The sequence below is a fragment of the Manacus candei genome, unplaced genomic scaffold, assembly GCF_025592945.1.
Source record: "Manacus candei isolate 608988 ecotype Guabito, Panama unplaced genomic scaffold, ASM2559294v1 h1tg000057l, whole genome shotgun sequence".
NCBI classification, from domain to species: Eukaryota; Metazoa; Chordata; class Aves; order Passeriformes; family Pipridae; genus Manacus; species Manacus candei.
Window position 1 is genome coordinate 10,860,890 of NW_026138105.1, and position 17,542 is coordinate 10,878,431.

General features: G+C 44.8%; 1 protein-coding gene across 1 annotated transcript; it reads right to left on the reverse strand.

The window, feature by feature from the left end:
- Positions 1-1,437: 1,437 nt before the first annotated feature.
- BHLHE23 (basic helix-loop-helix family member e23) lies at positions 1,438-3,039 on the reverse strand. Its single transcript, XM_051803149.1, has one exon. The coding sequence runs from the start codon at positions 2,957-2,959 to the stop codon at positions 2,285-2,287; it is 675 nt and encodes a 224-aa protein (XP_051659109.1). The 5' UTR covers positions 2,960-3,039; the 3' UTR covers positions 1,438-2,284.
- Between the last annotated feature and the right edge of the window lie 14,503 nt (positions 3,040-17,542).

Here is a 17,542-nt window from a genome sequence, read left to right on the forward strand (position 1 = left end):
CAAACTCAGATTAAATATTAAGCTGTTAAATACTTTATTCTCCAACTATTTTAGTTTTGGTGAAAAATGAACCCTTAAATTAATCTCCATTTAAATATTCTCAACTGCTAAATCTTCTCTAATTTTAACCAGAAGCAACATACATCTACTTAAAAATCATGATTCTCTGTTTAGGTGACAGGTTTGGTTTTTTTTTCCAAAATGTTATCTAGCAACAACTCAGTCTGCAAAATTTTAAATGACCTTTGCTGATCTGCAGTTTCCAGTCATTTTTGCTTCAGTAGTGGTTTTGGTCAGCTTTCACTTCATCAGATGCCTTTTGAGAGTACATTCAAAATTTTGTTTTATGGAAAAAGAGATAAACTGTTCTGTAAAACTATTCTGTAATTAAAAAAAAAAAAAAAAAAGAGAAAAAACAGGAAGAAGTGAAGATATAAAAATGGAAACGAGCAGGAACCAGTTTTAAACATATGTCTTTATGAATGAGGCTTAATCACACACTTCGTTCTCCAAACACAAAAAGTCTTTTGGAAATGTATTAATTAAAATTAAGTGCCATGGACAAGCGGCTTTAGAGGGATGGCAGTCCTTTTCAAATTAGCATAACACTAGCGACAGGCATGGAAATTGGTTTAATAACCCTAAATAGTTACACCCCACTCCTAACACAAATGGCCACGGACAGCTCGAGCCCCTGAGGCTGCGACTGTACCAGTTTACGTGGTTGCTCTGACATTGGGTGGGTATTCCCACCCAAACAGAAAGCACTGAATGCACCTCAATTATTATTATTATTATAATATAATGACTAGTGAAGCATAAAAGGCACCAAAGCGTCGAACACCATAAACCAGAAAACCAAAGTAAAACCATCACAAGCAACACCAAAAACTCAGCCAGCAAGGGACTCACTTTGTAACTTGTACAAACACAGTCAATATTAGCAAGGGATTATTAGTTTAGTTATGATATTAAGTGGCCCAAACCCCACAAGTAGGTTTAGGGTCAAGCTGTAGATTTAAGAGAAAACCAAGCCAAAGGGATAAGCAGAGTCTTTAAGCGATTTCCTTCCCTGCCATGTTTTCCATGGGTGCCCTCAGAGCCAAGCTCCCTGCTATGATAACCCCGGTCAAACACCACTTTCAGCATCCCCCAGCAAGTGTCAAAATGCACAAGCAAAATCTCTACCTGCTTAACTCTTAAATGTCAGACATAAGCAACTTTTTTTGTGCGCTCACAATTCATGAGAAACTGGAGAAAAAAAAAACAACCCTGCTGATAAAGAGCTGAATATCTACAAGCTTTTTCCAAGTATTCCAATCATTCCCCTAACTTCACATAGCTGCTCCTGCTGCATCCATCTCCGCTTTACCTGACTTCAGCAGGAGTTTTGCTTTGACTACCAGCTGGTTTTAGAGACATGTAGGACAGAGAAAGTGGTTATTCATGTCTTTTATTTATTATAAATACATATTTATATGTTAAGTGATCTTTTGCTTTGTTTATCATGATGAGCAACGACTTTGGAAAATCATCTGGAAAACTTAACCAAGCTGAGAAACAGGCAAACAGCAAGCATTAGCATACAATCACAGGTTCCTCCCAGTCCAAGAACGGGTTAATTTTTTAAGTGAAAAAAAAAAAAAAAAAAAAAAAAGCATCTTTCTTTGAAGCATCAATAGTTTTATCAAGAGCACTGAACTTCCCCCCCTCCCATGTGCTGACCAAATGATTTTCAGTTGAATTTGCAGGTGCAGTCCAACCCAGCTGGCTATAGGACCCCCACCCGCTCAGGAACCTGAAACATTGCATAGTTTGCACCTGGATTTTGCTTTCCTGCCCTCCTTTGATGTATTTTTAACACAGGTCGATCATGCCGGAACAGACTCACTGATCTTTCCATTTCCAGATCTCTCTCCCTCTCTGTTTTTCTACAGTTTTGTTTCAAAACTGCTCAGAAACTTTGTAGCTCAGAGCAAGTGGAAAAGCAACATTTACGCTCACAGTCCACTGACAGGCTGGGAAGGAAATAACTCTACAGATGAAGTTGCATGTGGGGGGTAACTAAACAAAGTAGAAAGTGGATGTTTTGGGAGTCCACGTGAACTGCCAAATATTTCCAAATGGGGAGAGGGATATTTAAGAGATGCAAACAAAAAGAAAACCCAGACTTAACTGATGGAAGGAAGCCAAAGATGATGGCAGTGGAAAGAAAAGTGCACAGAACTAAAAAAAAATAAAAATAAAAAAAAAAAATAAAGGAAAAGCCCGAAGAAGGCAGAAGTCAAGGCTTGTCGTTACAGTGTTTGCAGAGGGCGGAGGCGGCTCCTGTGAAGGCAGTGCATTTCTCGGGGCAGCCGGGCACGGCCGCGCCGCCGAAGGGGTAGACGGGCGACTGTCCGAAGGGATTGAGGGTGGCGGGCAGCGGGGCGCTCAGCGCCTGGCCCTGGTTCAGGTAGGCCACCAGCCGCCGCATCTCCTCCAGGGCCTGCGCCTGCATGAGGATGTAGTTCTTGGCCAGGAGCAGCGTGGCGATTTTGGAGAGTTTCCGCACCGAGGGGCTGTGCGCGTAGGGGATGACGGAGCGCAGCCCGTCCAGGGCGTCGTTCAGGTCGTGCATCCGCCGCCGCTCCCGCGCGTTGATGCTGAGCCGCAGCGAGCGCTGCTCCTTGGGCTTCTTGCCCAGGGCTCCCCCCTTCAGCTTCCCCTCTCGCTCGAAGCCCGCGCCGCCCTTCACCCCCGGCTCGAAGCCGTCCTCCTCGTCGCCGCTCTGCTCGCCGCTGCTCTCCGCCGACTTGCCCAGCGCCCCGGGATGGAAGTCCGCCCCGCCGCCCCCCGGGTACGCGCCCCGCGGGCCCTCGGCGCCCCCGCGCACCGCCCCGTAGGCGAAAGCCGAGGGGCCGTAGCCGGGGGCCAGCGCCAGGTACGCCTCGCTGCCCAGCGACTTGAGCTCGGCCATCGCCGGGGAACCGCGCTCCGCTGCCTGGGCGCCGAGCAGGAGGAAGAGGTGGAGGAGGAGGAGGAGGCGGCCCCGCCGCTCCGCTCGGCGCTGCGCCCGGGCTGGGGGCGGGCAGTGAGCGCGGAACGGCCCCGCTGCACTTATATCGCCGAGAGGGGCCGCGGGGACACCTCGCCACCAATCGGAGGGCAGCGCGCCCTTCCCTTCCCTTCCCTTCCCTTCCCTTCCCTTCCCTTCCCTTCCCTTCCCTTCCCTTCCCTTCCCTTCCCTTCCCTTCCCTTCCCTTCCCTTCCCTTCCCTTCCCTTCCCTTCCCCTCTTCCCCTCTTCCCCTCTTCCCCTCTTCCCCTCTTCCCCTCTTCCCCTCTTCCCCTCTTCCCCTCTTCCCCTCTTCCCCTCTTCCCCTCTTCCCCTCTTCCCCTCTTCCCCTCTTCCCCTCTTCCCCTCTTCCCCTCTTCCCCTCTTCCCCTCTTCCCCTCTCCCCCCGGGTGGTGGAAGCACCAGGGGCACACGCAGTGTTGGCAGCAGTGGGCACGACTTGTGATCTGGTTGTCGTGGTTTAGGTGGGATGACAGAGGAGGCACCTGTTGTGCAGGGAGATTTCCAAGGCAAAGGCCCTGTCTATTCCCATTTTCTTCAGAGGCTCAGATTGTTCCTCCCTTCCATGTGCCAGGAAAAGGTTTGATCTGTAATGGTCCAGCCCAGCTCTGGAGGGACTCTCTGCTCAGCTGTGGGTACCAGTAAGTGAGTGTGACACTTGGATAGGAAACCACACCAGAGCCTGCAGGGTGTGAGGAATCATCACTGTGGCTGGTGGTGCCTGCTCCACAGAGGAACCTCGAGGAGCTTCTGAGGCAGCCACTGGCAAAGCTCAGAGCTGCATGGTGAAGAATAATCAGGATGCTTTGTCCCATGTTCCTGGACTGAGGTAACAATAAGGGCCTAATCTTTAATTGCAACAGAAAGAGGTCCCAGTTTCTTTTTTTTCCTACACTTTGCAGACTGCTTCACGTTACTGAGATATATTTTACAGATAGTACAAGGGCATTCCAGGCTTTCTACAAACATGACATATGCCTGGTCCAGGCCCCTCAACCGTCTGTTCAGAAAGGATGGGATGAATCCTGTGTAGTGACACATGGATGCGAGAAGGTGGATATTGCCTAGGGGCAGATGCAACCAGTTGCTGCAGATGCACCTAGTAGGTTATTTGCTGTAGTAAATAGCTTGGGTGTTAAGGTGACAGGAGGCTTTTTCCAGAATGTATTCTGTTTTTCTCAGGCCCTCTATGAGCATGGTTATCTTGTCCTCTTCCCATCACCTCCCTCTGTGCCGGCCGTGCGCTAACGTGAAATGACGAGCTTGTCTCTCTTCCTTCTCCACATCAGAGCCAAGAACTCCGAGATGTGCAGTGACACATTCACCCTCTGTGCATGCAGAGCTGTTGCCTGCAATGAGGCTGTTCCCCTGCTCTGTGAATGTACATCTGGAAGGTTGTGTTCCTGTAGCTCCGTCTGAGCCTGGTATCAGAGTCTGCACAACATTTGTCCATCATACTTTTCACTGATCTTCTCTTATCTCACCTCCAGTGTTTGAATGTTACAATATGGTCATGTCTCTCTTTTGCTCCCCTTATCAGGCTTATCCGACCATGAAGACCAATTACTGGTTTTAGTCACTTAATTGTTTTATGACAATTGAAGCACTTAACTACTCCTGGGACAGATCACTCTATATATTCATGGTGACACTCTATATATTCCTTGTGACTTTCAAATACAGGTGAGCACAAAATGACTTCTGCTCATCTCTGGAGTCAGTCCCACACTCCAAGTAATAACAGACAAATGGAGGGAAGTACCAGAATATTATCACTGGCATAAATCATTCCCATGAGAAAGACATAGAGGAACTGTTAAAAGCAGGATTGTCCCCTGCTAGAAATGATTTACTCCTTTTGTAATGTGTTAAGATCTTGCAATGAGAAGGACTAGTAGTGTTACAAACTTTCAGGAATCCTGGTTGTTATAATGACATGCTGCAAGTACTGCCAGCTTTCTAAGAATGTCATGTGCATGTAAGTGGGCTGAAAATTAGAAGTAAACACTTTTCACACAGGGTCTCTTGTGGTTTATTAAATAGATGAGTTCTTCAATGGTTATTTCAACACTGAAGGGCAGCTTGGGAGGTATGTCAGCTACAGGAGAAGAGAGCAGAAGGATTTTCTGCTTTACATGTAACTCCAAAATGCACAGCTGAGAGAAATCACTTGGACCCTGAATGAATCTTAAATCAAGTTGGTTTTAATGTGCTACCAAAAAATGCACACAGAAGAATTTGCTTTGGACTTTGTCCTTTCATTTCAGCTGTGAATAGGCATCTTTGAAAATATCCAACCTGGTTCCTCACTGCAAACTGAGAAACAGGAATTTAGATTTTGATGTGTTGGACTAGAACACAAAAAAGGAAGACAAAAAATTACCAGGAGGGAGTGACTCATGTGGAAGAACATGGCAGAATATAAAATCTCTTCCAAGTGCTTTGGGGAAAAATGGACATATGCAGTAGGAAATAAATTTATCACATGTTGTAGAGTATTTGCCAGCTTTAAAGTGGGATTTCTTTCTTCCAGTGTTTTACATATTCAAAACTTGTTGTGACCATTTAATAATTAATAGCAGACTATCATCACTGCAATTATGATAGTTACTGTAACTGTAAGATCCTTGAGGCAGGACCTATACTTTGATTAAGACTCTTTCACGTCACAAACATTTTACAAGCAATAATTTGATTACTGCTTTCCCTGTATCTGGTTCCATACATTCAAGGAGTTTCTGTTAGCTTGACAAGGCAAAATCTACAAAGGAAAACACTTGCTGAGCCATTTCCAGGGAGCAAAGCACGAGTAGCACAGCCTGCCAAGGCCATGCTGTCCAGTATTTGCTGTGGGGGCTGTTTCAGGACTACAGTTCCCAGGTTCAGCTGCAGCTTGGAGAATGCACTCATCCTTCCAAAGGAAAAAAGTAAATTTGGAAGTTGTAGCACCTGTTAGTGCAGCAAGAGCTTGACTACAATTTATTTCAGTTTTGATTCAAAGAGAGGGAGAAAATAATTGAAATAATTACGTATTTTCTTCAGTTTCGGCTGTAGTTCTAAAGCCATGCACCTGAACCAAACCAGGCATCTCCCAGAGTCAGTGCCCACTGTCTGAGTGTCCAGAGGGCTGGAATGAGATGGGATGAAGCTACACAGCAAAAACCTTTCTCAGATCTACATGTTATCTATCTCATGTAGTTAAAGAACTCAGAGTTTGGGGTGGACACATTATTGAAATGTGTAAGAAAAAATAGTTGCAAAGATTGTCACATTCATTTAAAAGCTTCAGTTAGTTTGCTGGACAACAGCATTTTTGACCGAGGGACCGACTCTGTTGGTTCGATCAGAAAAGAGGAGGGGGCAACCGAGAGAAACACACCTCCATCCCTATCAACCACATTTGGATATTCAAAGTAGAACCAAACAAAATCTCTTGAAGAGAACAGGAGGAAGGAGGTTTAAGAGAGACCAATACGCTCCGGTCGCGTGGTTTTTGTTCGGACGGGGGTGTCTGTCCTTCTCCCCGCGGTCGGTGCGGGTTTGTTCGGACGGGGTCTGTGTCCTCCCCGGTCCCGTGCTGACATCTAGCGACCACCGGAGGGGAGCGGGCACCCACCGCCCCCGGCACCCACCCGCCTCCTCGGCATGGAGGCAGAGGTGGGCAAAGCGCTGCAAAATCAGAAGTAACCCTCAAGGCTGACGGGCTCAATAAGACCCGCGAGCGCTCACGGGTCTCAGGTTGCAATCCCACACCTGTGCTTTGGGTACCTGCCCCCTAAATACAGCCCTGCTCCGGCGGCAGCTCTCACTGCTGCGAGCTCAGCAGGCTCTGGATCTTTTATTCAGGCAAGCACAAGGAGAGTGGAAAGAGGTGTTAAAGTATCAAAAGGTGTGAATGGATCACTTTCCGTTGAGTAAAAAGGATGGTGGGATGAGCAGAGTTACTCTACTGGAAGTTCACTGGAACTGCTGGAAGTGGTGAGTGAATACTTCTTCCCTCAGTTGTAATGGTAGAAAATCAGCAAGAAAAAACAGGTAGAAAAACCCCCACAGCTGTGGCAATGCTGTGCTGGTTCTGGCCATTTGGAAATGGTCGGTAGGTAGAAGCAGAAATTCGAGGAAGGGAAAGAAGGCAGAGCTCAGTCTGGCAGGTGTGTGGCCAAACATCCAGGTCTGGACTAGCCAGAGGTCACAGCTGTCACCTGGTAGCACGACAGGAGTGCAAGAAGAACTGGAGCTGCTGAAGTGTTAGTGTCTAACAGCTGACTTCTTGTCTATCACTTGTCTATCACACAGCTGAGACTTTCCTCTCAAAAATCCCTCAGTGATGCAGGAAGACATAATTTTTATTTTATCTTGTGGCTAAGGCACAGGACTCTGGATATAGGACTTCTGTTCTACCTGAAGCTCACTCAGGTCCTAACAAGATTCTGATTACAAAACCTGAGAGGTTAGGTGGGTGTGTAGTCTGTGCTTATGATCCTCCTATACTAACTGTGTATCATGGTAATATAAAAGGCTTCTATAACTGTCTGATTCTGCCACAGCTCCTACAGCTTTTCAGAGCAGCCTGAAGAGTGTCAGTACAACAGAATGGTCAATATTGGGTTGCTCTTCAGACAAGTGATGACAAAGAAAAGCCTGCACCAGCAGTTGTCCCCTCACAGACCTAGGAGCACACTTTATGAAGGGAAGGAGAAGATCCTCCTGCAACTTTGAAGGTTATTTTGAAGCAGTTTATTCAAAGTAAGTTTGTTTAACAAGTACAAGCCTCTAGGATAGGTTTTGCTCTGCTGATATCACTCAGTCATATTTTTTCCCCTTCACTAGATGGCAGCAAGAAGATAGGTATAAGAATTTACAGGATTATAATTATTAATTTTTTTAATACAGTAAACAGAGAGTTTTCAACTGGTTTCTTGCTTGCATTGATTTCTTTGGCAGTCCCTGTACACACACAGCCCTCAATAACCAAATCGACCAGCAGCAGGGTGGTGGAAAGCACTGGTAGGTGCCTGACACGTCTCTGTTCCAGGCAGAAGAGACTCAGGGTAGCTACGGGATTCGGCGAATGTTTCAGCAGGGAAGGAGCGATTGTCTGGTCTGCAGTTCCCTCTGCTGGCAAAGTCTCTTCTTGCATCAGCCGGGCTCCGAGACAGGCGGTAACTCCGGCAGAGCCGGGGAAGCAGCCCCTGCCCACAGGTACAGGGGAGGGGTTCGCACAGCTCTCGGTGTGGGGGTAGGTGTGCCTCCAGGAGCCTCGGATGTGCTGCCTGGGCACAGGGCCGCACGAACCCCTGCCCCTTACAAGAACAAGGGGACATCATCCTCTCTTTTCCATCTAGCTCCTCCTCAAGCTTGCAGATGGGATGCTGGATGTTGAAAGTGGATGTACAGTTCTTGCTTCTTGCAAATCCCAGTCTCCTTCTCCAATTCTTCCTCCCCAGTCCCCTGGGACTGCCAGCCCTTTGGCACTAGGACAAAGTTCTTTATGGCAGCCAGAATTCTGTGGAGGACCCCTGGCTTTGTCTGCACCCTCTACTATCTGAACAGCCCTCACCATTGCTTCTTTTGAGGGAAAGGGTGTACAGATATTGAGCCCTGCACAGAGAGGAAAAAGCAGGAATTTTCAGGGAGAGTTTGGATACTCTTATGGGGCTATATCCCAGAACATGCAACTACTGAAGAGAAGGCAGAAAGAGGTATCACAGCTTCTCCCTTAGAGAACAAAGATGTTACCTTCTTTTAATGAAACAAAACCAGGTGCCAAACACAGTCCTTTTCTAAGCTAGAAAAAAGTTTGAACATTCTTCATAACTCTCTTATAAAATCAATGTTCATCGTAGTAACTCTCTGCAGCTGGGAGCAAGGAGCAGCCAGGATCCATTTCCCAGCCAAAGCAAAGGAGGTAGCTGGGCTGTGGTCCTCTCTTGGCACAGGGGTTGTGTGACACCAACACGTTGCTGCCTGGTTTGCCAAGAAGAAAGAGCTGATGGAAGCTGTAGGATGCAGAAGGAGGGGGGTTGACTGTTCAGAGCTGAAGGACTGTATAGTCATGTTGTGGCTGGTGGGATGTGCACAGTCAGGCTGCCTTTGGTTTCTGTGCTCAAGCATAATAGCTAGTCCATGTTGTCATATCCTTAAGCCTTAGAGGCATCAAAGAGGTGCAGGGGATTTTTCTGCTCACTGATTTCTCAGGCACTGGCTTCTGCCATCGAGTGCTCTGTTTGGCTTTTACACCTCTGCAGAACTGACCCATGAGAAGAGAAGGTGATGCTTGAGAAGCTTGAGAGATCTGAATGTGACAGATGGCCTTGAAGAAAAACTAAAAGGGAAAGATATTCCAGTGGGTCAGGTCTGCCAGTGGATGCAGGATGTGTCAGGAGTCACAGAAATGGGGTCAGGCTTTCTATCAGAAGGTTTTGAGAGTAGGGATCTGGGTACAGAATGATGTCTAGGCTTCTGCCCCAAACACAAAGGCTTTGTTCTCTTTCCTGCTTTTCAGGGGGTTTCTGATTCTCTGGGAGCTTTCAGTTCCCTCCTGCAATGTGAATATCCCATCCCAAGTGAGGGAAAACTTGGCTGTTCTAATAAGGCAAGGGAGCAGTCGAAAATGGATTAAGAAGGGATTGAATGTGTCTTGTGAGAGCTTGGCTATTGATTTCTAACCCTCCTATTCTGATGTTATTGCAGAAATGATTTTCTTCTGCACTGTGCAGAGATTAAATATTAATAAATAGAAAATTAAAAAAAAAAACCTGGGAGAAAAAGACCAGATCCCAAGACAACCCATTGCACAATTAAAAACCAAATGAAGGATTTCTAGAATGAAAAACTTCATTTCCTTAAGTTTTCTTGAGCTCAGAGTAGAAACATAAGGGGTTTTGATAAGATCATTTGTAATATTTCTGTTTAGTGTTTTGTAGCAGGAGTGTGTGAGTTTGAGCCACATCCTCTTGCAGTAGGTTGAGTATAAAGGCAGAATAAAAAGGATGGAGATTTGCTTAAGTCTCATTCACCAGTGACCCATTTACTCACTGATGATGAAGTAAGGGGGAACATGCAGGTCTACTCTGGCTTCACTTACAGTGCATCCTGCAGTCATACTCAGTTCCATTAAGTTTCTATTTATTATTTAACAGAGGAGATGGAAGACAAGGCACACCAAGGTGATTTTTATGTCCTAGACTTTTCATTTGCACAAAGAGTGGCACAAGCTGCTACTTGGAATGAACTCTGTGGTTTCCAAGTGAAACCCACATCCCTGGCTCTCTGAAGGAGGAGGTGAATGGACAGGCAAGCTTTGCATGCAGATCAGGGCTCCCAATGCACACAGGCTTTGCAAGGAAATCAGCTCCCCACTTTGAGCTCTCCTGTGAGAGCTGCACTGATCATTCTGCCCCACCTTCCTCCTCATTCCAGAGAGCTGGACACTGAGTTTAAAAAGGGCACAATGAGAATCTCACGTCCTACTACTTGCAAGATTACTGTTCTTTCTGTAGGAGGATACACATGGAAAATATGAATGAAATTTGGAGGCATTTAATACAGAAGACCATTCTTCTGTAAGGGAGTTGTTACCACGAGAAGGGGACTTGCCAAGAGGACTTATCCAAATGATTCACATTCTCTCTCAGCACTCTAAAAGGTTACTTCTGTTGCTACATTGTCCAACAAATTCAGACCAAAGGTAGGGAGTGCAGACAGCAGGTGAAGGAAGAGGAAATATCTTTATAGTCCCACAAGCACAACCAAAGGCAGGATTTGACCCACTGCTTTCCTCCAATCCCATCTGTGACAGTCAGAGGTGCTCCTGCCTTGTTTCCATCCTAATTCAATAGTTTTCAAGCTGCACAGAACGTATAATCAATGTTTTACATCCCAAGGAGACCCTTCTTTAACAGACTCCTAGCTGGATACACCTTGTCTGGTCCTGTCTCTATTCATCTTTTTAAATGATCTCTTGAATTTTGTGGCCATGGCTGGCTGTGGCTTTGCTGCTGTCAGTTCTCCATGGCCTTGGTGCTCAGCTATTTAAAGTCAGCTCATTGACTTTGAATTTTGTCCCCACATTACTCATTTCATTATGGTCCTGCAGCCTGTTCTTTGTTTCCTCTGCAAATGAACTCAGATGGAAATTTCAAACCTATGGAGACAGACCCCTCACTTGTGTGGCAGAGGTGCTGACCTCCAGTAGAGGAGGGGGAAAAGAACAGTTTCTCTGGGTTTAAGGGAATTTGGTAGATAAATTTGCGTCAAACACGTGGACAAGTGGAAACCTGGCCATGAGCTTCAGATTTTGCTGTAGGCCTGAGCAGATGAGGCTCCAGTCTTTAATCTTTTACTGATTCACTGTGTCCTAAGGTGGTCCAGGTCCATGAAATCAGCAGGAATCAAGAAGCTAAAAGCTTGTGAAACCCTGGTTTTAAAGTGGTAGAGCTTCTGTGGCTTAATGAGTGGCTCCTGTCAGCAGAGCTGGAGCACCTCATCATGTGCACTCACAGTTTGTTCCGAAAACAAAACACCCTGAATTGAAGAGTGGTCCAAGAGTTATAGAGACTGTTATAAGGGATCAGCTGGTAACCCTGGAAGCTGCAGTAAATAAATTGCTTTCTGCTATTCCTCATGCTCTCAGCTGCTTCTTGTGCTTCAGTTTGTCGTCTTCAGAATAGCAGAGTTTGCAGTCCTGGGCCATGAGAGGATCGTACACAAAGGATTGCCAAGCTCTGACATGGTGGGTAGCGCTTTCTCCCATGCCTGCTCTCCAGTGCTGCCTGGTGAGAAGGGACAGTGTCAGGAAAAAGGGAGTCAATGTCCTCCCATGGTGCATAGAAAAAGTGTGTGCAGACTACCCAGCATGTCACACCCAGGTTTAGAAGCAACATACGGCATCACTTGGCAGACATCAGGCAGTATTTAGTGACTATGTGATCTATATATACTGGAATTATGGAGGGCGTGAGAAAGCAGCACCTCCTCCCATCTGCCCCCTTAAGGGACGCAAATGCTTTGCTATCATACTGTTCCCTGAGAGCTGGAACTTTAGCAAATAAGGGACTTTATTAAGTTGTTAATAAGATTTCATTTTCTCACTAATGCTGCGGTGCTACATTATTAATTTAAAACTGTATTTAGCCCGACATGCTAAAGTGCTAGGGCTCATTATTAATGCATAAACCCATGCCTCTGTTGTTTAATTAAACACGATGATTATGAAGTTCTGATGTGGTTTAATGATAGCAGGCTGGAGTGGCAGTACATTCCTGTGCTCAGATCTCCCCCATGCCCCCCTCCTGCTACTTTCCCCTTTCATTTCCCTTTAAAAGCACAAATGCAGTTGTTGTTCTGCTGAATAAACACCACACAACAAATGATGTTGATCTTTCCAAGGTGACAGAGAATTGCATTTTTACTTTCCTAGGCTTAGCTTCTTATTGACCATAGATTTCTCTCCTCTTTCTTTTAATGGCTCTGAAGGTAACTCTTTGTATTTCCACAGAAGATAATCCTCGCTCCTAGTAAAGTCAACAGGATTTCAGTAGGGCAGAGTTTCACCCAAGGGCAAGAGGACACCTATAGAAAAAGCTCAGGCCATTGTTGTGTCTGTTTAGACTTGGTCATTTCTAAACACTTGCTCTCTTGGAGGTGGATCTTGGTCAAGGGAAGATGGTGTTATACGGAATCACATAAGAATTAATGGATCTGGACCAGGATAATAAACCTTGTGGACATTTTTTCCCCACCAGCCTACTTCTGCATCAGACTCAAGTGTTTTGGAGTCCTTGTTTCATGCAGCCCATAACTTCTTGTATCATCTTTTGTGTCCTTTTCAGGACTGAGACTTTCTGGGCATTTCTGACAGACTTTCTGCTATGTATTCCCTCCTTTCTCCCCTCAACATTTAGCTTCATCATCTTATTCCTCTCTGTTTCTTGTGATGATTCTTTCTGAACAGCAGCTTACCCAATCTGCCTTGCAGAGCCTCTTACTTTATTGACTACCAGTAAAATTAAACATATTCTTATTTACTTTCCTGCTTAATAAGGATTTATGCAGATCAGCCCTCTGTGCCTTTGTTTCTCTCCATCCCCCTTGCCTGATTGTCTGCTCAAACAGGAAGTTCCTGGTTTGTAGCCTGCCATCTCCTGAACTTTGGGATTCCCTCTCTCTTTTGAGGGCAAAGAGGGGTTTGCTGTGTTCTTTACAGGAACCAGAATTTTACCCCAAGAGTTTTTATAGCCGAGGAGAACAAGGGAAAAGCAACAAGTTGCATGATTGCACCAGGGGTGTAGGAGCACTCACCATTCTGGCCATTCCTAGCAGGGCAGGTAAGGTCCCTCTCTACTGCCATCCAGGTGAATTCATAGCTGACAACAAGGGCTTTGCTCAGCAGAGCCCAAATTCTGTTTTTAGATAGCCATTTGTTTGAAACACATCTTAGATTCTCTTCCTTGAATTTCTCAAAGAAGAAAGTTGTTCATTATAACCAACTGTCCTTCACATTCTTACCCTGAAAGGAAGTGCACAGATCTGCTCTCTCCATGTGCAAGTACAACAGAAATGTTACCAAGCTTAACTTCCTTTAGTAGATTATTTTTTTAAAGTATGTGTTCAGCAAAGTAACCTTTCTCTAACAAAGAGATGACCTTTTTACATTTATGTAGTGCTTGTTGCTAGGATTTAGATCTTTGCTGAAAGCTGTTATTTCTTTTAAGTACAGCAGAAAGTGCATTTTCACCTCCATTTGGGTAAACTGTCATTTTCCACTGTTCGCTGCTTTTCTCACCATGGAATAATAATTTGAGGTTCAGTGGGTTTTTTGAGAGAATGCATTCCAGGAGTGTGGTGGGGCCTGGGAAGTCCTCTACGTTTGCTGGTGGGGGAGAAACAGAAGAGGAGGGTGAAGGCTTCTAAAATATTTTAGGCTTCTGAGTACTGCAGTTGCTCAGCTTCTGCCATCAAATCACATTCAGTTTAGGAGGGTCATGCAGGTATTTTATAATGGTACACAAAGAGCAGCTGGTGGGTAGAAGAGAAGCTGTACATGTATGCATAATATATTATTTTTTGGTGGTAGCAGTATCATCCACGGGGAGCCACTTTAGGTAGATTTAAGAGGATTCTGTCCAACCGTGATACTGATGAATAACAGAAATAATCTAATATTACTCTTTGTGTGGCTCTGTTACTGGTGTCATTACAAGTCACACCATTAATACACAATGCAGTAGGTACTAAGTGAATGCACATGCAGTGGGCTGTAACAGAGGGAAAGGGAGCTTTAGGCACATGTGCAGATCCCTTATGAGACACAGAAATGAGTCTCATTCTCTCTTAAACAATTTCCTCCACTAGTCTCTGTATATAGCAAGACACTAAAGGAAACAGCTAAGAGCAACTTGACTAACTATATCTCTTTTCTCTGCAAATTGAGCATGGAAAAATCCCTCAGTTTCTTGGAAACATATGAAGTCTGAAGACCCTCCCTAGTGGGGAAAAAGACCCAAATAATTCCAACATGTGCAGCTGCATTTGTCTCCAAATAGAAACACCCAAAGTAAGAAATGTCCCTTAAGAATATTGACACTCTTCTTGGTCAAAATTGCTCTTCAAACACATGACTTCATGAGCTGGATATACTGTTCACCAGTCTCACAGTATTTCAGGAGGTGGAAGGCAGTATCATAAGCATTTATCAGTCATGTATGAGAATTGAGTTGAATGTATTGCTGGGGAATGGCACAAAATTGCACTGCTGTGTGCAGAGTTCAGTGCTGTGGTGTCCCAAAGCTCAGCCAGCACAGCCAAGTTAGCAGGAATAGTCCCTCCTTCATCCTCTTTCACTCTCTCACATGCACTCAGAAGAGACAGAGCAATTGCCAGTTTCTTTGCAACTGAAAAAACCAAAAATTAATCAAGTCCAAATCCATCCTGTCCAAGAGACCATGAATTCAGCAGGATCAGAAGCCCCTGGTTAAGCAGCCCCTGAAAGTCTATCAGAAGTTTATTAGTATGGTAATTTATCTGGGTAAGCACATAAAGATGCTAATTGAAATGTTTTTTATGCATTATTTTTTAAAGGCAGAAAGGTTGGAGATTTTCTAGTAAGAAAAGTAGAATTGTCACTTATGTGTCATCGTGTCATAATGTTATAATTTCATTATTTTGTTATACTTCATTTTAATTTTTTAAATTTTTTTTTTTTTAAATTTTAAACATGAAGAACAAAGACCTTGATACTCCAAAGATTTGGGGCTCGTGCCACGTCTGGTTCTGGTCTTGATGCATGGAGATAGATTGAATTAATCAAACTTCTTCACACTGCTGTTTAATCGGGTTTACAATTAGCTGAGGGCTGCAGGTCTCCCAGGCCTATCAGCTTTGCAAGCTGAAGCTGTAACACAGCAGCTCTGCAGCCACACACTGGGAGTGCCTCACAGACCAGATTGTCATAATGTGGCATGAAATTAAAGCGTGATGTTACTTGACAACAGAATTTCAATTTCTCTCTCCCCCCCCTTTTTTCTCTTTAACAAAGCCCCTACCTAGAGACAGGCCTCCCTGTTGAGTTGCACCCACCTGCTCTAAGCTACACAGCTGCCTTCAAAAGAGTTTCTGACACTATTAAACCAATCTGTGTTTCTTTACAGTCATTCTGATATTCTTCCCTGTCCGCTTTCAATGGCAGATTATTTGGCTGTGAGGAGCTAATAAGCATACAGCTCTTAACTTGTTTCAATTTTTACTCAAATGGATTGATTTCATCTCTCCTCTCACAGCACAGAGGGTTTTGCTGGAGTCTGCTCTCCCTAAACCTGCCTGCACAGTTGTTTCCATTCTCCTCAAACCCACTTCCATTCATGGTTTTTCCATCCCTCAGCCCTCCTCTCCTGACAAGCAGCAAGGATGCACAGTTAGGAAACGGGATTTATAATTCCTCCCTGCCACAAGCAAGTCAAGACCTTGTGAGGAACACCACCATCACCACCAACTAATTAACTGGGTGCTGATGATTTTGTGTTACTCAGGAAACCTGTCAAAGAACGTAATGAACCCAGAAGGGCTGGCTGGAAAGAGGTGAGGATCAGGTCAAGCTGGTAATGGAGGATGTTATTCCCTCCTTGAACTGCCTGGAATCCAATCTAACTCAATGTACACCTTAGAAATCAATGGGTAGATGAAGAAGTGTTCCCTGCAGTTAAGAGGAAGAGGTTGGGCAAATGTTCCTGATGGTGAGGTTTGACTGTGGAATAAGCTCCCAAGCTGCATAGCTGGAAGGTGCTGGAGTTCCACTGGTCATGGAGAATCACACACTAGGACAAGAAGCCTGGCCAGGTGGTGTAAATGGGCATCGACCTCTGGTCCTGCTGAAGGGAATGAGTGAGGCTCCTGTAGAAACAACTACTGGCCTTTGATGGCACAGTTTGGTTTCTGTGGACAACACTTGCTGGTTTCTTATGACTTCCCTAGGTCTGGGAAGTGACCAGACCCACTGGTGGCCAGGTCTTTCAATTTGTAATGATGGGTTCTGCTCATTAGGTCTGTGCCTTTTTCTACCTCTGAATTTAAAAGAAAAGTTTTTAAGCTCTGTCTCTTCTGATATCAGATGCTGAATTGAAAAGCACATTGTATCCACAGAACAATACCTGTAGAGAGCTGACAGAGGTGAGATTCATGCAAAACAGACATAATTATATCTTCTACATCCACTTTTACTTGAAATGGCACAGATCTACAGTTCTGAGCATTATTTGGATGTAACTAATAAGAGGAGCCTCCATTTAGTTATCAAACATTGCAGAAAAATAAGCTCTGCTTATAAAAAGCCACAAACCCTGTAAACCTCTGTCCCCCATTGCTCTCCAGTTTTTTTCCCCTCCTGCATGGTGCTGAGCATCTCCCAGGGATGAAGAGATTATTCAGAAAATTGATTCTGCTCCCATTGAAGGTGATTGCTTCCCCCATGCTGGAATCCACAAAAGCACAATCAGGTACACAACCAGGGTAGTTTTAAGCATTTGCATCTTACACAGGTTGGCCTGTAAACACCTGTAGTTCTTCTGGCTGATAGCAGCCATTGATGGGCAGAGGGGGTAAGGAAGAAATCAGTGAACTTCAAAAACAAAAAGAGAACATTTTTCTGATTGAGAAAAATCAAGCTTAATGAGCTGAGATGAAATAATTTCCTCAATTTGCTTGGACATCTTAAATTAAAAGCGGAGTGTAACCTCTGCTTGCAAATTGCTGCAAACATTTCAATCATTCTCTAATTCGTGGTAAAAGGGAAGACAGGCTGGACTATGAAATACCAATCAAGGATCACTCATGGAAAGTCAGACTCTTTGTTTTCCCTTATTTTTGGGGGGCCAGAGTGCCTAGGACTGTCACATTACAAAATTATATATATACATATATATATATATATATATATATATAAAATGAATATTTATGAAGAGTTTGCTGGTGACAGACCAGGCTGGCCCCGC

Bases quoted from the DNA above. Each gene is read 5' to 3' on its own strand.
- BHLHE23 (XM_051803149.1), bottom strand. From the start codon at position 2,959: ATGGCCGAGCTCAAGTCGCTGGGCAGCGAGGCGTACCTGGCGCTGGCC.